The following is a 24,744-nucleotide window of genomic DNA, read 5'->3' as shown; positions in this document are numbered from 1 at the left end:
TCTTGAAAAATATCAGAGCAGGGTTACATAGAAAGAGAAGCCTAAATAACTGTGTAAGGGACATGCACAATTAAGGAACCAGAGCAACTTTAATTCTACCCACAAAAGTAACTCTGTGAACTTTAAAAGAAGTAAAGATTTTCTTAATACTTCACTTAATCCGAGACTGCCACCACTTAGGGACACAGTCCTTCCACAGTGAGGGGACGCTAACAGCAATGACATTAGTTTCTTTTCCAATAAATAAGTGATATTCTCCAGGGGTGAATCTTCCCTGTACCACAGCATTAGGCTATTGCAGAGCTATTTAACCTAGGTAAGAGACAGCAGAGCCCACTGCCAAGAAGTTACATACTAGTTGTGGAGGTTTTAAAAGTAAGGAAAACTACACTAGAAAAACAGCGCAATTACAGACTTGGGCATCAAGGTCAACTAATTACAAGGAGTAAAAGAGACTCTTCCCCCAAATGTGACAGGAGAATAACATACTTAACTAACATCCACTTTCAAAAAGTAATCACTGCATTGTATGGAGTATTTAAATAAACTATTTTGAGCAAATGTTTTATAAAACTCATTTCCAGCAATTGCCCTGGAAATCTCAAGTTTGTGCTGAGACCGACTACTCTTGCTGCTGGTGCTGTGGCTGAACGAGCTCTAATCCGACACTCAGAAGTGAAAATCCTCTTTAAGAATAAGACATACATGGGGATAAACATTATGGCACAGTTCTACATCACCAGCTAACCCAAAGACTGGGAGCAGAACTAACAAGAGAGCTACAAGCACACGGGATTTGCTAGAGACATTTAAAACCCTTCAGCCCTTTCTTACAGCTTTCGTTCGGAAAGACTCAGAAATTAGCCCTCAATTTCATTCTTCATCTTCTATCATGATTGTTCAATTCTCTCACTTTCAATTCCTGGCTATCTGCAGTCGACTGCTGCCACTGAATTTGGGTGCAGATTTTCAGCTAATGGTGTCGATTAAGAAGCAGTTAGCATCGCTCAATTAATGCCAGCTACACTGTGTCAACACACAGCAGATGAGAACAGGGCTCTGTCCAATGGTGCAACGTCCTCTATAAAACAGAGAAAGGGATTCACCGAGTGGAAAAGTATTTCAGCGATTTTGTGTTTAAACAGAGAGCATACAGTCCATCAATCACCGGGGGACATTTTGTAAGGAATTTGCACCACGCCTTTACATGTTTTAAACATTCCTTTATTTCAAATATAAGGAGGTTTGAATACACAAAAAAAAATTCAAAAACATTTTAGACAATAGCAGGCTTTCTTCAGCTTCTCTACCTTTGCCCAAATACTCCAGGATACCTTGGAGCTGTCCTTTACAACACATTTGAAACACAATGATGTCATCATCTTTTGAACAGCTCAGTTCTCAGTGTAAAAGCCTACAGGGTTTGCTTGCAACAAACAGTCCTTAAAACTCAAAACAGACTCTGATCCCAACTGCTGCATCTCAGCAAACAGACTGTTTTCTCATTCTGAGGACTCAAAAGAACTACATATCAACAAAAAGGATACTTGTGTCCTAGAAATCACTTAGATTTCTTCAAATTTGGAAGACCTAAACACCAGAGAGAGTGAATCAGTTCATTTTATTTAACACTTCCTTAGAAGAGGAGTAAAGATGATTCAAATGTGCTACAGATAAAGCGATAAAGAATTCTTTTCAGGCTGAAATAGTCCAACACTAAAGTGTGATTTAGAGAAGAATCTTCTGCAACCAGGATCACTGCTGCCTGTGCTGGTGGATCCAGAGTGCAACATCCAACAGAGCTTGCACAGGCACATGCAAAATATCACATAATTGACAAACTCACACCCTCAGAGCCAAAAAAGCACCACACGTTCCACATCAGGATTCCTTGGCCTCACTCTGCTTCAGTACGGATATTTAGGATAAAATCTTAAGATGCATTATTCAACTTGCTCCAAATGCAAGTTTTCAAGCAACTAAAGCTCTACGATGTTTTAAGAGACTCAATTTAAAATGAGCACAGAATACTAATGCTGCCATTGTTTCCATGTGTTTACAGGTACAAGGCAATGACACTACAGATAGTTTTCATTGCAAAGTGTGATTTTATATGAAAGATACATCCTGAGTCTCCCTTTGTGTGTAAATTGGACAAACGTGTTTTTCTTGGAGTCATGAAGCACAGAAAAAGCCAACACAAATGAAACAGGATGAGTAATGCATTGGTCCTGTTTTCCATCTAAGTAACCCAAAACTATACACTTACTCCTTACACTTTTTTGCAATACACTACCCTGGGTAAGGCCAAGTTACTCTTAAGAGTAAGTGCACTGCTGCTGTCACTGACAAAACCCTAAAATATTTTGTTTCCTCTGAAGGGAGCGTGACACTAAACAAACATTGTAAAACACCCTTAAATTAATGGGATTATAAACAACTGTTGCATGTTGTTGCTGTAAAAAATTTCAAATGCATCATTTGAGGGTAAGAAAGCTGAATTTGTGCCTGATGGTGCTGCAAGTAACAAAGAATCCAGCACAGGGACCATGTCAGGCACATGCATCACAAATAAGCTGCAACTAAGAGCCATGGGGTTGCAACCAGACCTGGTATCTGCTCCAGCTCACTGCCCAAAGACATCCACCAACCCAAACTGACAATGTCCTGACACCAGAGATGAAGGAAGCTGGGACTTGAGTCGTTTCACCCAACCCTGATGAGTATCTCAGCTACCCAAAGGCCCCACAGCAGATCCAAGCACACGTTGCTGATCCTTCACAGTGTAGAGGAGCTTCTTCCCAATAAAAACATTGGAATAACAGCCAAGGGCTCCAGCCTGGACTGAGTCCTGGAGTGAGAGTGCAGCACATTAAATCCACAGCCAAGCTACCTCTGATGTCCCAAGGTAAGACCTTGCTTTGGTTGTGTCAAGGCCATTCCCACCAACCACTGAATGTCTGCCCCTGAAATACAAAGAGACCACTCAGAGTAACAGTGGTTTTCAGCTGAGTTAGATTGCCTTAGAACAGTCTAATAGAAATATAAGGGGAGACAAAACCAAAACTGAAACTTTATACTAAACTGCAGAGATCATCCCAATCAAGATTCTTTATCACTTCCCAAGTCATCTAAATGCAAACAGGTGGTGTAAGATGCCTGAATAGAGGAACAGTGGCCAGGGATTAAACTGAAGGGAAGAGAAGGAGAATCAGAGATAAGAAGTAAATTTTCTGTCAAATCCCAGTTCTTTCATACCTATTCCTTGCTTTAGATGTACATCAGTGACCAAAAATCACAGGGGAAAAGAGTTCAGATTTCAGTTGCATCTTCCATTTCAACCAATCCCAAAGCTCTGTTTGGATAAAATACACTCCTTTAAAAGGCAGCAAAAAGAAACCTCTAAGCCTTCATGTTTCATCTAGCATTTCTTTATCTATTACAGGATCATGCTCCTACCAAATCCCAAACAAATATTTACTGAATACTTTTGAAGGGTATTGTGCTAAGTCTAGTGGTCTATGGTATTTTACCTATACTAAAAAACTTTGCAGAAATTAGCACAACTATTCAAATCTTAGCCTCACATCTGGAACTACGGAAAATTCTCTTTGAACTTCATATTCTCAGTGTTTCTTCAAGCATAGAATAAATTCATGTTTTCATTTGATTGTCTTCAAATATGACAGTGTGGCTTCTTGCAAGCAAGGCAGTCAGTTTTCCTAACACAAATCCACTACTGTATTTAAAAAAAAAAAAAACACATCAAAATTTAGCATTTGGTTTTACCGTTGAATGTTTATGGAGAATTTAAAAAATAATTTCTTTTTCTGTTTGCATACAATTTTTTTCCATTGTAACAGATAACATATCATGAGGCAGACAGGCCTCTGAATAAGAAGAACTCAACACACAACTTCACATTTTCTAACAGAAAAAACCTTTCCACCTGAAAGTGTATTTAAATGTATTATTACCAATTCAAATAGAGTTACACACATTTTAAAAGAAACCTGAAATAGCACTTCATCTCAAAATAAGAACTTATTTTAGTGTGACACATATTCTTTATTTTAGTAGAAATACTAAATTATTCAGAATTATAAATGCTTATATTCATAAGGAATAAAAAAATATTTTCTTAGACTGTAGCTATGTTAATACACTACTTCTATTTTTACTCCAAAATAAACACTTCCAAATTAAACATTTAACTGAAATCTGGAGTAGCAGAAAACAAGAGATCTGCCCATAATCTAAGTCAACATCAAACCAGCATCTTGATGAAACCTGGATCAGGTCTGAGCAGTCAAATTTGCTGTGACATTTAGAGCACTCCATGTCTCAGCAGGAATTATTCCTCAAGGTTTAGCAGCTGTAGGTAAGTGACCAGTTCCTTAGTTTATTTGCTTAAATAAAGCCAGACTATTTATGAATACCAGTACTTTAATACATTATTAAGGAAAGAAATAACATTTCTGTGCATGCTGCTGTAGCTTCATTCTTATTTAACAGCAAAGCTGTGATGAGCTGAAGAGAGGTGGTGGCAACAGAACTTACATCAGTCCCACACACAAACCATAAAGATTTACCCAACATCAGCAAAGGCCAAGAGAAAAGAGACTTCAATTTCTACCTAATCCACACACCCCTGAAGGGTTTGTGTTCTGGAAAAATATCAGCCTCCACAGCATTCCTAATGGAACCTATGTCTGATCAGACATTCAGCATCAACTACATTTTAAAAGCTGTTTGGAGGGGTGGGGGTTTTGCATGCCCCCACCCCTTTCCAAAACTTTGGGGCTTTTTTCCTCCCTTATTGCTGCTACTTTTAACACACCTTCTTAAGACAAACTTACTGAAGTAACCAGAAAAAATCCCAGAGAATTTAAATTTTATCTATGACTGCCTCTCCTCGGATTTTATTTTTAATCAGATGTTTTTTAAATAAAAAGTTCCAAGTTCAGAGAAATGGGGTCAAACACTTCTTCTCTAAAACTGCTCTTTCCATCAGCAGCAGCTTTTGGCAACACAACAGTTTTTCCCACCAAAGCAAAAATGGAGAAAAAAAGCCAGAAATTGTCTAGCTTATTTTCAAGTACACTTCTGTTCCTCTGTTAGCCAAAGTTATCATAGGTTTCTGTACTGCTGAGCTGAGCCCTAATTAAACATAATAAAAAAATTAGTTGCATGTTTTGAATCTCCTTTTGGCAAGTACAAAAGTGCAATGTTAATAAAAGAAGTAAATTCAATAAAGAGGAATACTTCATCCAAGGCAGAATAATTAAAAGACATACTGTGCTGTCAGCTAAAGTGCTAGATCCTCCCAGCTTTAATCACAAAAAAAAAATCTCATTTCATGAGAAATGCTCAGTGTTATGTAAAGATTCAGAGAAAGTGCTACAACATAAACTGGACCAATTTTTTTTCTTAAAACAAACTTGATATTTATTTATATCAGTTACACAAACAGTGAATGATTTTAGAATGCACACTAGATATTTTACAGATAAATAATAAAACAAGGTTCCGTCCTAAAAAGCTCACAATTCAGCTTACAAAGAAAAAAAGAGATATCTCAGGGAATCAAACATACAGAGCCAGGTCCTGTTCTAAGGAGCTCACATTTTGTATCAGGGGGAAAGGAACAGACTGAAAATTAAAACAACACTACCTGATTTCTGGCAGTCTCCACCCACCTCTGTCTTTGGGCCATACAAGATGAGACAATTTGTTTAGTTTGGCAGCAAAGGAAGAGTTTAATAAAAGTCATTTGAGGATCCTGCAGAAAGACCTGAGTACACGCAGTTCATTGGTCTCTCTAGTTCAGAACTGGCAAACCTTTGGGTGTGCTTTAAACTACGAAGGGAAGAGGGAGGTGGGAAGCTGTTATGTAACTCAAATGATCCATCATGTGGCTCCAACAGACAAAGTAAGGCAGGAGATGGAGTTCTGAAACAAAAGATGGAGAATAAGAACAGTATTAACAAAAGGTGTCCGTACACAAAAGCAAGGAGAATGGGTAACAAGCAAGAATTAGAAGTCAATTACAATGTAAGGCCATGGGCAAAAAAAAAAATTTAAAACCTCTTTCCCACGCCTTCAAGAAAAGCATGAAAACATGCCATGCACCTTCCCACACCAAAATTAATCTGTATCTTTTTGGAAGACATTTAAAGTCTATCTGCTAACAGCTGGAACACCAGCAGCCCATCCAAGAGCTCAGTGACAACCATCCTCTAAAGCAAAGGACCAGTAACAGTCACACACTCCATACCAAGCTTTTTCCTCCATTCTACTATGAAGCCTCTCTCTGCCTTACATTCCAGATGCACAACTTCTTGTTTTGCCAGAGGTGAGTGTTCAAAGTGCCAGATGCAAAGAGCAGAACCAAGACGTCTCAGGCTCTATTCCCTGGACCACAGATTCAGTTCAGAAAGAGTGAGACACCTTCTCACAGATCACACTCTTCATTCACTCACAATGCCAAAATCATGCTGCCAAATGGGTCATGCATGTTTTTATGCACTTCTCTTTGCTTAGCAAGGCACAAAATAATCCAATTTTACCTTCAGAATTAAAAATCTTTAAGCAAGAGTAAGTTCATACCCCTCAGCATCTGCTCACAGCTGGACACAGACCCAAACAAATAAGGCTTTCTTAAAAAAGCCTTTTTTTAGTTACTGTATTTTCTACTCTTAATATATCTTAATTACTCTCTGCTGACGAATCAGAATAGCATTCAGAGAAAAATATATTGTACCTTGTGATAGAACAATCCAACTCCCACTTTAACCTGGAATATGGACATAATCTGTAAATGTAGGTCATTTACTGCATCCATACACTGCTCCATAAATAAAATAAGTCTAATAACACATTTCTCCAAATCTTAAATAGCACAATCAATGTCTACAATGCACAAATGTACAGAAGCAAGACATGCTGCTCATGCTTGCCAGGGGCACGAGAGGAACATGACCAGAATCTCTACAGTTCCTGAATATCTGAATACACAATGTGATATTGTCTCCTTCAATTTGATTGTGATACAGGAGAATTAGCAAACCTCCTCACAAACTTTTAAACTGTAAATCTTTTGCACAAAGGCAGCATTTTGACTATTTACCACAAGAGGAAAATGCCCTACAAGTTTTATGATTTTGATTTTCATATTAAAAAAAAAAAAATTAGAGAATGTAATGTGTTAAAACTGCTTGTATACAGAATAAATAATGAGGAGGTACCTTCTGCAAAGATAACATAACCTGGGAAAAATATGAAAAAAAGAAATCTAAGCAGCACTCATTATTTGGAACCTTGAGAGACACTGCATGAACAAGATTTCAATAAATACATCCAGAACTGAACTGGGACAACTCCTTTCTCACACATATTATTTCTACCAAGAAAGTGTAACAACAATCAGAAAACCTAACTTCACCAGTATCTTTAATACAAGAAAGATATTAACTGTGAATAGGAGCTTAGGAACAGTGACTAAGGTAACTATCATTAATTGAGGGAAACAAAATGTATTACTATGAAACTATTCAGATTTGAAGACAGACTGTAGGGAGTTTTCTGAAGCAACAGATGAAGTACTGAAATCCACAATGTAGAAATACTGCAAGAAATCAAAACCAGCTGGATGCTACAGGAACAAAAATACTGAGGTTATGTAGCTGAACATAAAGCTACAGGGATTTCACATATTTAAATGACAAGCTAACAGAATAAATGGAAAAAGGAGAAGAAAAAATATCCCCTTCACAGAAGAAAAATAAAAACAAAAGAAAGGCATAAGAGCTTAATGCGTGACCTAAAAACTGCAAATACCATTAACTATTAAAAAAAAAAGGAAGACAAAGGTACTTTTGTTTTTGACGGTCTTCCCTTGAGAACTCCTGAAAGAATGTGACACTTGACAAATTTATTTTCATAAATCACACACTGTCTTTTAAAAACCTCTGTGCATTGTAGACTTTTGGATGAGTGCAAGATCAGTTGTTTTCTCACTGTACTATTCTCATTCTCTAATTCAGATAAAATTCTGGCATCACAAATTCTGAAGATAAAATTAATTTTTATTATGTCAGGATTTTGATCTTTGTCTTCCAGGTTTTTACCTGTGTCCTTTTACTTCCTTCTTAATAGAGGATTTACTCTTTCAGATCTGAGTTTCAAGACCTTATAGCATCTTGACACAACCAAGCATAAGAAGCATAAAAGGGACATAGGATACTGAAATTCTTCCTTCTTGAGGATCTGCTTAGCATAGAGGTAGTCACTAAAATTTTTCTGCTAGTAAGACAAGAGCTTCACATTAATTTACATCTACAGACTATAACTAGAATTGTCAGCATCTAGAAAAGCCCCTACATGTTTCAGAAGATCCTATCATTAGAAAATAAAATGCATTTAGCAACCTCTTCCCTCTCCAGCATCTAGCATGCATTCCAGAATAACACAGATGTACATGCATGTATTCAAACAATTCTTGAAGCACAATGAGTTTTCAAAACATGAAGACAAAAAATGATGAAAAGAGAAATCTCAATGCTGCAGCAAGACAAAGTGAATAATGCAAAAGGTCTTTTCCCTCTGGACTATGAAGTAGGCATATAATAATATAAAAAACCTTTGTGAAATTAAATATTTCAAAAGACAGAATAGCAATCAAGTGGAAAAGTCTTTCTAGCTCTTGGAGATGAGACAAGAATTATCACCTAGGAAGGTTCCCTGTTCTACAGATATGTTTTTCCTCTGTAAAAGGAATACCTGAAAGTACAACACAGGCCCACAGCTCAATCCCACCCTTTGTGAAAATATTCCCTTACAAGCAGTAATCATTATTGAACCTTTTAGCCCAGATGTAATTTCTTACATGTTACAACAAGTTTCACATGCACTGTGAATTTCAGCCAAGGTTGATGAAGTTCAATAACTTGGCTAACCAACCATGTGTACTACTCATTACACAAGTAATAAATAGATTCATCAAAATGGACATGAAAAAGCAGTATGAACATCTGACACCATTTTCAGCTTACTCAATAAGAAATATAAATTACAGGAAGTCCAAGGGGACCTCTTAATATTTACACTATGTAACAAGTAAGCAGTTGGAGCCTTATGTAAAGCAGAGCAATATTAATATTCCACAATATTAAGCCACAGTTAATACAGAGTGATGGCACTCATGGAAAACTCACTCACTATTACCTGCCATAAATGTTAAGAATACAGTTCTGTAAGTTAAAGAGAACCCTCTTCTATTAATCCAATTTTGAAAATAATATTAGTGGATTTTTATTTGTTCAAACTACATCAGTACTAATCTCTGATTGACAGCTACAAACATCCCACAACATAAGGAGTTAAAAGTTCCACCCAGAGGCACGTACCCCTCAAGAAATCATGCTTTTCTACATCAGTTACCCAGCCAAAAATACACTTCCTGCAAGACCCAGGCTCTCCTGGAAAAGCACTGTACTCCCATTCCCTCAAAACACTGGTACAACAAAATTCATGCCTGCTACAAAGTTTTGGACTTCCACAAAGGAAATGCCTGAAAAAAAATTGCTAAGTGTAAGTTTAAGTAAGAAGCAAAAAAACAAAACTTTTACACAGGCACCAAGATTTTCATGGCAGTGCTAGTCATGGGGTATAAGATATGATACATGGAACCTAAGAGTCACAAAAAAATCAAAATATACATCAAGGAACAGCTCTTCCATGTTGTTAAAAGCCAAATAAATAAAAAAAATACATTAAGTACAATACATGAAAACATTTTCAGGGACAGCTAGGATTTGGCCAAGAAAAATAATCCAAAGTTAGATATTGCTGATTTTTCTGTCTGCCTCACAAACTCTGAGCAGAAACCTCCATAATGAGCACCACTGCATTTCTCCACACATGCCACACTTCCAACATGAAACCTCCAACCATGCAGAGGCTGCAACAGATCCCTCACCACAAAAATAAAAAGTTCTGCTCTGGACTGACAACACTAGATGCATCTCCCTTCTCTGTGCACCCCTGAGCTACATCACAACCATGTACATACAGAAACTCTCAAAAACAGGCATGAGTTTTATTAATCCACAGGATTTCATACATTTATGAACATGAATTTTGGTTAAGACAATGAACTCTTTTCACTACACTGGGAAAAGACAGCTCAAGAGGCATTGTCACAAGTTTGCTGTCCTAGCTCACATCCCTTGTTCTGTTCTTGTAACAAAAAGGATGTAAATAATTACTAGAAAGCAAACACCTTGCTCTTTTTTCATCATAATAAGCCATATAAAAAAAGCTTAAGAAATCTTAAAATCATATTATTAGAGTTAAGAAGTTAATAGTGTTGGACCAAAAGAAAACAGTTGTATTTTCTCTCTGAGGTTTTTTTTCTTCCGAAAACAAACTATCCAACAAAAACAAGCTGACTTTTTCAAGTCTGACAGAGTTCAGGTGTTCCAGCATAAGAGAAATTTCAAAACCATACAAGAAACCATAAAGTAAATCTGAACAAAGGCTATCTTGAGCAATTCCTTTGTAGAAGCCCTGCCAGTTGCAAAACCTCGACTTCATGTGGAAACAAGAGAGAAATTGGAAAACAAACAGGGCTTTCAAAGAAAAATGTGCACATTTTTCAAGGAAAACTTGCAATCTAGCTCCAAAATAGAGCTGAATAATTCCTTCCTGACAGACAAACATCTGTGGGCTTAGGCCACCAAACTCCAGGCAGTACAGCAAAAGAAAATGAACATATTTAACAGTCAGACTAATACTAATAAAATCAAGCACTCAGTGATATGTGAAGGGTCTGATTAATTCCTCCCATATGATCAGTTTGACTTAAATGAGACCATTCACTGGTCTAATTATCATTCAGCAAATGTTACCTTCTTTTTGAAGGCTGATGAAGCCTCAGTAAAAATGCTGTCACCCACAAATAACCTCAGTAGATTCTGAACTACAATAGTTCCCCATATTCACAAAGTTCTCCTCTCTGCAGGTACAGAGCAGTCAATTTTTGATTCCTTCAGGAATAAAAATATTTTTAATCATACTTTTCTGATCTCTCCATTGCCCACAGATTTAGGGCACAGTGGTGAAAAGTAGCCAGCATCTATTAGAGATCCTAAAGAGTCTTCATATAAAATTTAAGTAAGTTTTTAAAGTTTAGTTTTTCTTCTCTTACAAGTAGTAGCTTAAACAGCCATTACTCAATTAGTGATCACTTAACTGCCCTAAGAAATACAACAAAGGTTAACCACACTTGGTTCTATTAACACTCTCAAGGTAGATTCTGATTTTTAACTACAAGAAAGATTCATAACAATACTAATATAGTAAGTGCTCAAATACTGTTACACACAGAAATGACAGCTCAGAAATTAGGAATTCAGGAATTCTCCCACGAACTTTAAACTTTCATTATCTTCTGTGAAGTACAAAAGCACAGCCACAGCAGCCTGTCCACATGCTTTGTGTTGGTTATGGACAGGTTCTCTTATTTTTATACTATTTTGATGAAAAGAAAAAAGTAAAAAGTTACCAAAAACAGCTTCTCTTTTAATATAATAAAGTGATGGTAAAAATAAATAGTGATGGGCTCTTTCTGAATTAATGTAAGCACTGTATGCTTACTGAAAACAAAGAATCCCAGTTTTCCACAATTTAAAGTTCATTTCAACCTTGGTATTATCTGATCTTGGACACTACTGGTCCCAGAATTAACATGGTTAATCCCACATCCATCAGCACTAAAACCTTGCTGTATTTTCCAGTAAGGGACTCTAAAAAGTTCCTACTATACTGGGAACTGAAGGACCTCAGAGCAGTAGTTATTCTACATTGCTCACAGATGTAAAATGTTCAAATAATGTCCCATATGGGAGAGATGCCACAAGGAGGTGCAGGTGATACAGAGAAAGGGACAAGATAAATTGCAGAGCCACATAATTTGTATTTATCACAAAAGCACCCCCACATGTGAACCAAACATAATAATCTACCTCTTATCATGATGATTCATAAAAAGGAAATTATCAAGACCCTCAGCATCAAAGTATTACTTTCCACAGTTTCACAATGATCAGATATGTTTGTGTCTATATATAAATTTTCACTGCAATTAACCACAACATTTAATTAAATATATAAACATTTCAAAAGCTGCACCGGCTCCATTCTGAGAGTTGAGCTCAAAGCAGAGTTTAAACTTTAAGTCTTTTCTCCTAATTTCATATACCTGATCCTCAAGTAGTGACTACCTTTAAGGGGATGCAAATCAGATGTGATTGTGACATACATCAATTTTTGAAGAAAGAATGAAAGAATACAGCTGCTAAATCTATTCTAGTAGTCAAGGGGGAAAAAAGGAGGTTTCTTTTCATTTCCTTGGTTTGTAAGAATATGTTTTAATAAAACATGTCATCTTCTGCTACTATGTACTAACAAACAATTTTTAGTTTTAATCAGACTGAGTTTCAATGATAATGCTGCAATCTAACTTGCACAATTTTTGTAATAACCCTTTTTTTACTATTTCAAGCTAGTTTTTTATCTAAAAACATAATCACAAAAAGGTTTGGGTTAGAAGGGACCTTAAAGATCACCCAGCTCCTCCAATCTCAAACCTCAGAGAGGGACACCTTCCACTAGACCAGGTTGCTCAGAGAGTCTTTTGGGAAAGTTACAAGAGACAAGAATAAAACAGAAAAACTTATCATTTATAAAAATTAAATGGCCAGACATTGAAAACCATTTTTATATCATAAAGCAGATGCTTAATTGAGATAGATTATAAGCAGTTTCCCAACCTTTTGCACCAGGATGACAGAAGTTGCTAACACTGAAGTTCTGTCCAGGAAAAAAAAGAACCATGGTAACGTCTCACACCAAATGTATATACACACCAAAATCTCACTGGAGCAGTGACTCTTCTTTTAAGCACTGATTTAGTACCTAATCCACAGCTTTTCTCCTGGATAAGGCTTCTTCTACATTGCACAGAAGTAAAAGTGCCAAAAAGAAAGAGTTCCAACAAAACACTAAAAATTACTTTGAGGAAACAATCTAAAACATTAAAACATTATCAAGGAAAGCAATACAGCAAGCCACATTGTGGCTGGAGCTTCTGGATTTTCTTCAGCATCTGAAAAAAAACCTAATCTGGTTGTTTTGGGCATCCCTTACAAAAGCAATGAACAGGCTTCTTTTGACCTTCATCTAGCAGAAACATTAGAATCTCAGTTTGAGCAACTGCTTGTGATTATCAATACAGTTTTGTGATAAAATCTTGAAAAAGCATTAAGAAACACCTTGCTTTGTGGAATCTGCCTGATGGACAGAACAGACCCATTCTGTCCTTCCATTATTTTCTGCAACACCACTTGCACTTCACCACTCAGACACACTCCAGTCTCTGGGTTAGATGCAACTGCACCTGACACAGCAACCAGATCACATCATGGTCCCATGGTCATACATGATCCTTAAAAACAGACAGCAATTTTTATATAAGTCAGAAAATCATATTAGCTACAGAAGTGGCTCTCTGATACTAAAACCAAGTTAAGAGTAGCTTTTTAAAAAAATGCATCATTAAAGATTGCTTACACATACAGTTGAAAATACCACATCTCTGTAAAATTAAACCTAGAGGAACTGCTGACACACTTTTATAAATTTACAATTCTAGCCCTAATAATTAAGAACACAAACAACAGAATTACAGGAGCATTTCCTAAGAACAGCAATAAGCACAAGGTTGCTTTTGTTCAGTATTTTCAAAGAGCAACACAGACCTCTACTGGCAACACTGGGGAGCAGAAGTCAGCTCATACCAGCAGCCAGCTGGGGAAGGTCTTTCTCTGCAAGTTCATGTTAAGGCCTTTAAACAGAAAAACAACACTCAAAATTACACACACCTTCAATTCCTACTAGTGGAATAAGCCTTACTGCCTCTTCCAGAACCAACTGACAATTGATACTATTCATGTTTAAATGTACAGAGAATATGTTTTTAAAATCAGGACTGATGCACAAGACTTCTTTTTAATACACCAGCTTTACTGGAACCAAAAGTTACCTTAACTCTCCAATGTGATATTCAGATAAAATTTAGATTGAGCATAAGAAGTAGATGAGAAAAGAAACCCTAAGGAATACTTGAACTGCACTGCCAGAAGAAAAAGCTTCCAAAATAAAGAAGAAAATATTTCACTATTAACTCTTGAGCTGCTAGGACCTCTTTGTATTGTAAGAACAGAATAATTTGTCAGCCTTTTCCAAGTTGCAAAATAAAAATTAAATGTTTTTAAATTTCATTTTTAGTACTCACACACACACTTTCAACAGCAATTTTAAGGATTAAGTTAAGAAAGTGGGTGTATAATCTAGGAAGTTTTTACAGATCATCTCCTAATCAGAAATGAAAAGAACCAGCACAGGGCAGACAGTGTCCCTGTTTACAGATATGTTAAATTAATGTCAATGAGGCAACATGTGACATCACTAAAACCCTAAAACTGCTTAAGTCATCCAAATTATTCCCTCACTAACTAAGCAAGCATCTCTATTCTTCAGAAATTGAGGACATTTTTCAACTCTAAGAGAAAAAAGTGCTCCTGACAAGCTAGACAGAAGTCCCTGTATTAGATGCACAAATAAAGTGAATTAAGATATTATTCCATCTTTGCTGATCTGTTTTTAACATTGCTATCTTAAAGCAGAGTATATAGATTAATAAAAACATCACTATGTGTTCATCCATCTTTCAAGGGATTCTCAGCATTTCACAAACTTTATCTTGAGCATCCAGCAATGCAGTAATTGAAAACACATTTTTCTGACTGCAGGCTACCAAGTTACAGCTTGATCTTTGTTCTACCCATCCCAAAATGAAATATTTCTCAACAAATGAACAGACACCACAGTTAGTTATTTTCAAATATACCACTGAACCTCATTTGGACAACTATTAAAGGTTTTGGTTATTTTTTGCCTTGCATTATTGAGTACAAATGCTCAGTAAGTGATACATTATTTTTATATCTCTTTCTACTTCATGGACAACATTTCCCTCAAATTATTTATGCTTGCCTCTAAAAGAAAACATTTTGCTGTTCTGAAATCACAGGAATTGTTTACTCCTCAAAATAATCAGAGAGGAAACTATTACCTCCAACATACACAGAAAATTTAAAAGGAATATCTACAACACCAAGCGGAGCACAGCATTTAAATCCTAAACTAATTGTAAAATAAGCTCCAAAACTGGTAAGAGTCCCCTTGAACCAGCTAATTAAACCATGCTCCATGGCAACTGGTAGGAAACATCAGATACTGCACAGGACTAAAGCAGCACTAAATGCAACACACAAATTTTCTACCTTCATACTTATGAACTCTATGTCAGAGCAAAAAATATTTCAAGCAAGGATATGATTGATTACTTGTGATCAATTCAGATTATAAACTAAGGGATAAACATGGAAAAAAATCTTGACAAAACCATCATATATCTTGGATTAATCTTTTGCTATGTTTGAAACACCTCCCACTCATCCAGCAAGGCTGAGTGGCAGCTCTGCTCCTGCTGAAGGCAAATCCCTTTGAGTCCAGGTAACTTTGAATGTTCAGACACTGCACAGTTACATACAAAGCAAACTGTACTGCTGGATGTAATGTAGAGAAATGCTGTGCCAAGAATTTGGAATGCAAACCTCACTGGAAAAGCCCAAATTCATTGAGACAGGTCAGTGCAACACTTGCTGCCCCAACTGCAGTGCCAATCTGTAGGAGTACATCAGGCAGTGACAGCAGGATGTCACTGCAAGGACAGTAAAGCTCTAAATTCTTCTTCATGCAACTCCTGTGCAGTAACAGTCCCTTAAATAATTAAGAAATACTACTCTGAATTTTCTTGAGTTTTAAGTCGTGTTCTTAACCCATTTTCCAGAACATCTTCAAGGTTTTCCAATGTCCTCAAAAATACATTTAAATCAAAATTCTGAACTAAAATAAAAACCACCAAATAATTTGCATGAGGACTCCTTCAATATTGATGTAATCCCATCACAAATAAAAAGGCAAACAACACAAGGCAACAAAAAAATGAACAAAAGGCAACAAAAGATCTGCATCTCTCTCACCCACTATAGAAGCAATAATATTTAACAAATATCTAAAAAAACTGGGTCTGAAAGGACTGATAAACCTGTGAGACAATACAGCTAACAAGGATTACTAAAGGCCATAAATTGTATTTCTTTGAACTAAAGGAGCATTGAGTAAAACATCCTGACATGAGTTTATCATCCAATTCACTTAAAACTACCTTCAGAGAGAAAAATTCCACAACCCCCTGGGAAAATCTTCACCTGAATTTACTTGCTAGCATTAGGAAGTCTTTCTGAATACTCCACCTGAACTGCCCTGCAGCCATACAAACCTCGCTCCTTGTCCCAGCCACCAAGATCATAAAAATAAAATTCTTTTCTCTTTCACAGCCATCCTTTATATATTTGCATAATGTAAAATGTCTCCATCAATATTCTCCTAGACAAAAATCAATTGTTTCAGCACTTCATGTCTTTCCTGTAAGCTCCAAATTCTCCACACATTTTTAAAGAATACCTTTCTAACCAGTGGTTTTCTATGAAAAAAGTGCAAATCAAGTTTGAAAACCAAAAATACAGAGATATTTAAACAAGCAAGTAGCATGTAAGATAAAGTTTGCCATATTTTACCTTCCATGCCATGTTAACCTACCTATTCCTGAATTGGCTCCTGTGATGATAACCACCTTCCCACTCAAGTCACGTCCCTGGAGAATCTCCATTGCAGTACTGTTCCCATCATATTTTTGTCTAGTAGTAGGCTTCACTGGATTATCTTCAACTGTAAAGGCCAGTCTTGGGTCAAGGTAGGTAGTCCTTTTGTTTATATGGCTGCAAAAGAACACAAAAACTCAACTGTTTGAACCCTTCTGCTCTCTGAATTTAGATTTTAAATGTATTTAAACCACTGCTGGGTACAACTCCAGTGGATTATTTAGATTCCCAAAAATATTTTTTTTTCAGTTTGGTTGAAATTATCCCAATTATTTTTTTTAATCAAACATTTTTCCAGTTGTGACAGCATCCATTAATAATTGTATTTACATACTTCTCAAGCCATTCTGAACTTCACGCAAACCCCTGACATAAAAGGCAGGACTTTGCATGGGGAAAAAAAAAAATCTTGTTACATTAGAGAAGATCATATTCTCTCTTATAGCAAGTCTATATTGGATTCTGAAGCTGCATTTATTAATCTTTTTGTCTTTCCAGCTGATATTGTCACAGTATCATAACTCAGGAGGCTACTCAGCATGTAACCCAGCTGTCCTCCTTCTACATACTCCACAACTTGAGATACTTACTCCACAAAATAGACTTGCCCATTTTCATCAGTCTCCTGCTCCCATCCATATGGCAGATCTAGGAAGCACATTAAACATTAACTTTATTTTTAGGCATTAGCATACTCTTCAATTTGAAGTTTAAGTGATTTCTGATGAGACACAATTCTGCATAGTTTTCTGTAGGTGGTGCAGCTACCTGCTGCCCTTGAATTCAGAACTTGACAGAAAGTTTGCTTCCCTAATCACACACAATTGCTCTCTCCTAGAAATACAATACACAGAAGATCTGGTACAAGTGCAATGGCTGGCAGATTAAGTATAAAGACAGTCTAAAAAATCTTTATAAAGATTATTTCATGTTATAGCAGAGAAAAATAAAACAGCAAAATGCAACCATGCTGCCAAGCACATACAGATCTATACTACTCACAGTTCAGTATCTACCCCTGCTAAAATAAAAAGCAAAAGCTTTTTAGGAAAAGTTATGTGTAACACATACCAAAAGCTGAAAGATCAGAACCCTCAAGTGGGCATGAGATACAATAAATCAAACCTAAATGAGTCAATGAAGCTGGAAGGATAGATAGAAGGAAAATGACAAATCTCTACATAACAAGTTCTTATATCAAAGAGTCTACAAAGGTAGTTAACAGATGGCATTCAGAGTATTTCTAACCTTAGCTAGAAAGTATTCATTTCACTTCCATTAACTTCAGACTTGGTGAAAACATTCCACTTATAGTCAGATTACCAATGCCAAAAGAAACATGGCTTGCCAACAGTGTAGTGTCCCCAGGTACAGAAGCTTCTGGGAAGATCTGATTTAAGGCACTGACCCAAGGTCCTTGAAAAGCTTTTTCCCCTGGAATTTTCCTGCAACACTGCCTGCCTTCTGTTCTGGCACAAATATTCAGCTGGGTTGGGGAAAACAGGTAAAATGAGAACTAATGAGGCTTCTTTCTGTGCCAGGGATACTCCTTGATGAAATACATTCTTTGAAAAATATTATCCAACTATAAATATTATCTGACGGACACCAGGAACACAGAACCCCAGCTTTTGACTATATCCTTTACAAGCCACAGTAAAACAAACTGTGTAACCTCGAATTGGTACTTTGGCCTTATGGAGCAATACAGAAAAGCCATAAAACTGCAAATCATCACACAATCACAGGGGTAAAACCCCACTGAAGTCAGCCATATTCTACCCACTCAGAATCAGTGACAACTCAAAGATCAAAATGAGATCAGTTGGAGTTTGTGGAGGAACCAGGTGTTTGTAAGATAATGTCAGCTCATTACAGAAGTTTAACACAAACCTCCTGCAACACGTTTCCTCTTCCCAGACTTAGGATGTTCCCACTGTGTTTTTTCTTCTAGGTGGCTGCAGGAAAATAAAAAGTTTAAGATTTTTTAAAACTGCCTAATAAGCTTTCTGATGTAACCCAAAATATTCCCCACACTTCTGAAAATAATCAACCAGAGAGCACAGGAGTCTATAAAAATTCAAATAAATGTTTGACTTCCAATCCAGGTTTTGTTGATTATTAGGAAAAAAAAACAAACATAAAAACACATTTAAAAATAACATTAACAGACTCAGAAGACACCTCAAAAAGATGATGATCCTTGGCAGGAGTAAGGAAGAAAGAACAAGAAAATAATTTATTACCAGCTAGTAATACTAATATTAGAAAGTCTTCAAATTACAAAGGTACCTTTTTAAAACTCCAGCCTAAGAATATTGATTTGTAGAGTATAATATACGTAAGTTGGATTTCTATGAGCAATTGTATCTTTGGACAGATAAGTTTATCCAAGGACCTTGACTAGCAGGATATTTATTTAACATACATAACAATGGTATCCTATCTTTTCTTCAAAATAGGAGACTTCATTCATTTAAATCACTAACAGAATTAAAATATTCCATTGTAAAATTTTCTGCACTGTAGACTAATAAGCAAAGTCATGTGCATATACACAATGTCTTAAAATAACCAAAGTGCTGAAATCGAGTTGGACATTACCATCTCATCTTTCACTGAGTATTTTTAAATAATAACCAAGTTTTAAGAGTCAGGCAGGGATTAATTGAGTGCCCAAATTGATAGCTGCCCAAGTGTGAAATAAAGAGTGACAACAGCAATAAATAACACACAAATAATTACAAATAACCTACAGGCCCAACAGCAATTTACACACAACATAAGCAACTTTCCCTTCTTACAGCAAGCCCACAGTGACAGCTCATGGTATTAGAGGAATCACAGCTGGGGAGCTGAGACTAAACACGTGCACATGTGTGACCAGAAAAATAGGAGATATTTAAGCAAATTACAGCTGCCTGACAAACAGGCTGTGTCCACCTGTGTGCACACCTACGTGATCATAAATACCTTTAAAAGCCTTCAACTAAAATAATCTTTTCCAGCTAGAAGTTCATATTGATGATAAGGTTTAAAGTAAATTCCCAGAATATGCAGAAAAATCACACATACAGAGTGTATACTTAAAGGCAGCGACAGTGTAACACCTCTTCACATCTAATATATTTTTGGACATATTGAGCAAGATTTTAAAACAGTTAAGATATATTATGTAATGTTGTTAAACTGAACCAGTCCAGTTTCACAAGAGTTCAGAAACTGACCTGTTGAACTGACTGTGTAACAATTATGCTCAATAACACCTTGTTATTTCATAGGTTTGTTACTTTCACCAAGTGAATCCTTCCTGACAGGGCTCTTGAAGTCAAGGGAAATATACAATCAATTGACCTAAGCAAAACAAACACCTAGAGAGTAATCGCAGTGTTTACAAAGTGTAGATAAACTAAAGCATTTTGTCCAGTGTTAATAAGGGCAGAACCTGGGAGGACAAGGCGAACTCACCACCAGTGAGACTGAAGCATACTTTCCCACCTTGTTGTGGAAGGGAATAACTCTTGTAGCTTTAAACAGACGGAAGGAAAACCCAAGATGAGCATGGCTACAGAAACCACACAAGAGGAGAGAGTGTATAAACACATATTCTCCTCAGTTAGCTCATCCTGCATTTGTAACCTGGGAGGATGGAATCGTGTCCAGCGGCACGGGCAGAAGGTGCAAAATGCAATTCCTACGCAATTCTTCATCTCGTGCCCAAGGTGCACTGAAGAGACGAGGAACGCCATGCACAGCGTTGAACTTCCCATCGCACCTGCTTCTCTTCTGTTCCCACAAAGAAGAAACCGACCCACCTGCAACATTGTGTAAGCCTCACCCAGAACGCAGAAAGATCGCCCACGGAGCCCCGAGGGCACTGGAACAGCCCCGGGATGGCTCCGGCCGCTCCCACCGGCGGCTCCGCCGACCCTCCCCGGCGGGGCCGGTGCCGCCGGCTCGGCACCGCGCACACGGGCACCGCGCGCACCGGCACCGCGCACACCGGCACCGCGCACACCGGCACCGCGCACACCGGCACCGCGCACACCGGCACCGCGCACACCGGCACCGCGCGCACCGGCACCGCGCACTCGGGCACCGCGCACACGGGCACCGCGCACTCGGGCACCGCGCACACCGGCACCGCGCACCGGCACCGCGCGCACCGGCACCGCGCACACGGGCACCGCGCACTCGGGCACCGCGCACTCGGGCACCGCGCGCACCGGCACCGCGCACTCGGGCACCGCGCACTCGGGCACCGCGCACACCGGCACCGCGCACCGGCACCGCGCACACGGGCACCGCGCACTCGGGCACCGCGCACTCGGGCACCGCGCACTCGGGCACCGCGCACACCGGCACCGCGCACTCGGGCACCGCGCACTCGGGCACCGCGCACACCGGCACCGCGCACTCGGGCACCGCGCGCACCGGCACCGCGCACACCGGCACCGCGCACTCGGGCACCGCGCGCACCGGCACCGCGCGCACCGGCACCGCGCACACGGGCACCGCGCACTCGGGCACGCGCGCACCGGCATCGCGCACACGGGCACCGCGCACTCGGGCACCGCGCACACGGGCACCGCGCACTCGGGCACCGCGCACTCGGGCACCGCGCACTCGGGCACCGCGCGCACCGGCACCGCGCACCGGCACCGCGCACACGGGCACCGCGCACACGGGCACCGCGCACACGGGCACCGCGCACTCGGGCACCGCGCACTCGGGCACCGCGCGCACCGGCACCGCGCACTCGGGCACCATTCCACAGGGTGGCTGTGGCTGCCACAGCCTCGGAGCCCGTCCCGCACACCAGCGGGCACCGCGCACGGGCGCCGCGTCCCCGCTCCCGCCCCGCGGTCCGCCCGTGAGGCGCGGCTCCTGCCCCGCACCGAGGGGCGGCTCTGCGGACCCTGCCACAGCGCTCCCGGCGGGCTCGCCCCGCTCCCGCCCTTACTTAGCATAGTAAACCCAGCCGTCCTTGGTGGTGCGCTCCTCCCAGCCCGGCGGCAGCTCCTCCTCGCTGTCCGTGTCCTCCAGCCCCGCGTACTTGAGCGCGGCCATGGGCTCGGCGCGGCCCGCTCGGCCGGAGCGCCCCGCTTCCGCCCCGCCCCGCGGCACCATGGGAGCTGTAGTTCCGCCTCACGGCCCGGTGCGGGCATGGCCACCGAGGGCATGGGCGCCGCGGGGCGCCCCGGTGAGCGCGGAACGGGGGTGGCAGGGGTTTAGGGTGCTCTGCTCAGCCCCAGTGAGGCACGTCTGGAGTGCTCTGGGATCTTCAGCACCAGGAGATAGAGGAGAGGGTCCGCAGAGGGCGCGCAGATGATGAGGGGTATTGTAAATGCAGGCGAACCCAATGGGAAGAAATGACTATGTCTGACTCAATTCAGAAGGGTGAATTATTTCTTTATTGTAACTATGCTAAAATACATTAATATACTATATAAAAGGAGGATACTCAAACTACATACTGCTTTCTCTGACTCTATCTCTAACCCTCCCACAACTCATGACCCTCTCTGAGAGTCCAGCCCCAGGTGGGTTGGATTGGCCAAGACCTCAAACAATCCTCACCAGAATTCAACCAAGCACTCACCCCAGCTAAACAATTCTCCAAACACATTCCACATAGGAAAAACAAGGAGCAGGAATATATATTGTTTTCTCTTTCATTTCTCTCTGTGCACCTCTATGAAAAATCCAGAGAGGGAGAGAAATGCGCTTGCCACAGGGGTCTGGAGCAGCCGATGTCAGGAGGGACCGCAGGAGCTGGGCGTTTGGTCTGCAGAAGAGAAGACTCAGAGGGGAGCTCATCAATGCATAGAAATATCTCAAAGACTGTGCCAAGGGGGTGGTGCAAGGCTCTTTTCTGTCGTGCCCAGCAGTGGGATGAGGGGCAATGGCCGGAAACTACAACACAAGCTCCACCTCGACATGAGGAAGAGCTTCTTTACATGGAGGGTGGCAGAGCTCTGGAATAGCTGCCCAGAGAGGTTGTGAATTCCTCTCTGGAGACATTCAAAACACACCTGGACATGTTCTTGTGCCACCTGCTGCAAGTGACTCTGCCTTGGAAGGGGGATTGGACTGGATGATCTGCCAAGGTGCCTTCCCATATGAGCAGTTTGGTGAATTTGTGCATTTAGTGCTTCCAGCCCTGTTTTCAGAGCAGCGAATACAGCTAGGCCCTGGGCAGCAATGGGAAATGAACTGTTCTTTAAGCTGTCCCCACCTCATCTCGGGGATGAGATCTTCCTCATCAGCGAGGGATCCTTGCTGAGGAAGGCCTGGCAGGAGAGAAGTACCTGTCTGTGCTAACACCCACCTGGGACCTTGCAGGCAGCTTCACCTGCTGGGAGGCACAAACACAGTCACCCTTGCCAAGCCTGGCTCACCTGGGGACACAGCACAGTCGGCTGCTAAGGCTGGAGCATTCAGGGAGTTGGCAGAAACCTGCAGTAACTCTGTCCTGGCAGCTGAAGCCCTCTCCCCTGTACACCTGGGACAGATGGAGGGGGAGTGCCTGGCACCATTGCTCAGCTGCTTCTGATTCCCAGACCTGTGTGCTGTCATGTTCCTGTTTACATAACCAAACCCAACAGCCAGCGGTTGTAACAGCATTGTTGTCCTTTGGTGGGGTGTTTTAAACAAAAAACAAGGCAAAGGCGGCGTTGGGCAGAGGCTGTGAGCACTTCAAACCGCACCAGATGGCAGTGCAGCCTCACAGATGCACCGCAGGCTCTAAGTCGAATTTTCATGCACTATTTGAGACACTGACCTATATCGTTCCCTCACTCCCCGCTAATGGCATCCATATCTGGCCAGAAAAAACAGCCTGAATTTTTTTCTGCCCTGCTGCTCCCATTGTTTTGCAGGTTCCTCCAAGGGATTACACGTACTAAATGATCTCCTGCTAGAAATAAAAACTCATGCATCATCAACAGCCTGTTCTCATGAGAGTATTACTGGCAGTATTAAAAAAAACTGTGACTATACTTTTTTTGGGTAAATATATGGGAAGGGAAGCTTCAGTGACTCACTTGCTTCTGGTCCAAGAAGAGGTAACTGAATGGTGAGATGGGCCAAGTCCCAGGAAAATAGATTATTTAATCTGAAGAACAGAGTTTTAATCTAGCAGTAGCAGGGATATGGAGTTTTCAGTTTTCTTCCTACTGCAGTCTGTCAGCATTCAGCATCTAGCACTCCATGAATTGCATTCAGTGGGAATGTGGAAATCATTTGTCTGACATCCTATCCCAGCCATGGCCCTTTGCATTCCCCCCACATGTCCAGGCTTTCTGTGCCTCCCCCAGGGAACCATGAGTGTGGACACAGCCACAGTGTCTCCATGCTTTGGCTCTGGGCCCCTCTGCAGGGCCTGGGACCAGTCTGGAGTGACCCAGCACAAGGCAGACACTGACAGACTCCACAAGGACTAGGATGCAGGGACAGGATCCTTCCCAGGCAGGACTTCATGCACTTGGAAAGGGTTAAGACCTGGGACACTTAATGGGGAGACAAACAGGGGCCCTGGCAGTGGACAGGGAAGCTGAGTTTCCCAAGGACCCTGCTCATCCCCAGAGTTGTGCAGCCACAGATCTTTTCTTCCCCAGTGGGCGCCCCTTGGATCCAACCTCACTGGGCTACAACTGGCAGCTTTCCAGCTTCCATCCACTCTTTACATACAGGGCAGCCTGGCTATGGCTACCCTGAAGCCAAAGCACCCCACAGCTTTCCCCCACGTGCACCCTGGGGTCCTGTGGGCATCACTAGTGGGGCTGGTGGCCAAGGTGTGTCCCCCTTGTCCTCCCCGTGCCTGCCAAGTCTCTGCAGGCAGGCCCCAGGTGGGCTCAGACCCATTTCCCTACAGCATGTTGTAAAGAGCACA

The 24,744-nt window shown here is 40.6% G+C and overlaps 1 protein-coding gene across 3 annotated transcripts in view; it reads right to left on the bottom strand.

The window, feature by feature from the left end:
• The window catches only part of WWOX (WW domain containing oxidoreductase), a 483,980-nt gene extending 461,932 nt beyond the window's left edge, over positions 1 to 22,048 (bottom strand). For 2 of the 3 annotated variants that reach the window (XM_021541209.4, XM_085589258.1), the window contains exons 1-4: positions 21,814 to 21,963; positions 18,744 to 18,808; positions 17,441 to 17,498; positions 16,789 to 16,967 (exon numbers count right to left, since the gene is read on the bottom strand). In XM_021541209.4, coding sequence (XP_021396884.2) covers positions 16,789 to 16,967; positions 17,441 to 17,498; positions 18,744 to 18,808; positions 21,814 to 21,920 — 409 coding nt within the window. In that variant the 5' untranslated portion in view covers positions 21,921 to 21,963. Of the gene's footprint in view, positions 1 to 16,788; positions 16,968 to 17,440; positions 17,499 to 18,743; positions 18,809 to 20,318; positions 20,378 to 20,489; positions 20,666 to 21,813 lie in introns of all 3 variants that reach the window. The other variant, XM_085589257.1, reaches the window with a different exon arrangement.
• Positions 22,049 to 24,744: the final 2,696 nt, after the last annotated feature.

Source organism: Lonchura striata, chromosome 11, assembly GCF_050655825.1.
Source record: "Lonchura striata isolate lonStrDom1 chromosome 11, ASM5065582v1, whole genome shotgun sequence".
Taxonomy (NCBI): Eukaryota; Metazoa; Chordata; class Aves; order Passeriformes; family Estrildidae; genus Lonchura; species Lonchura striata.
The sequence above is the reverse complement of the archived record's forward strand: the minus strand, read 5'-3'. Positions and strand labels throughout refer to the sequence as shown.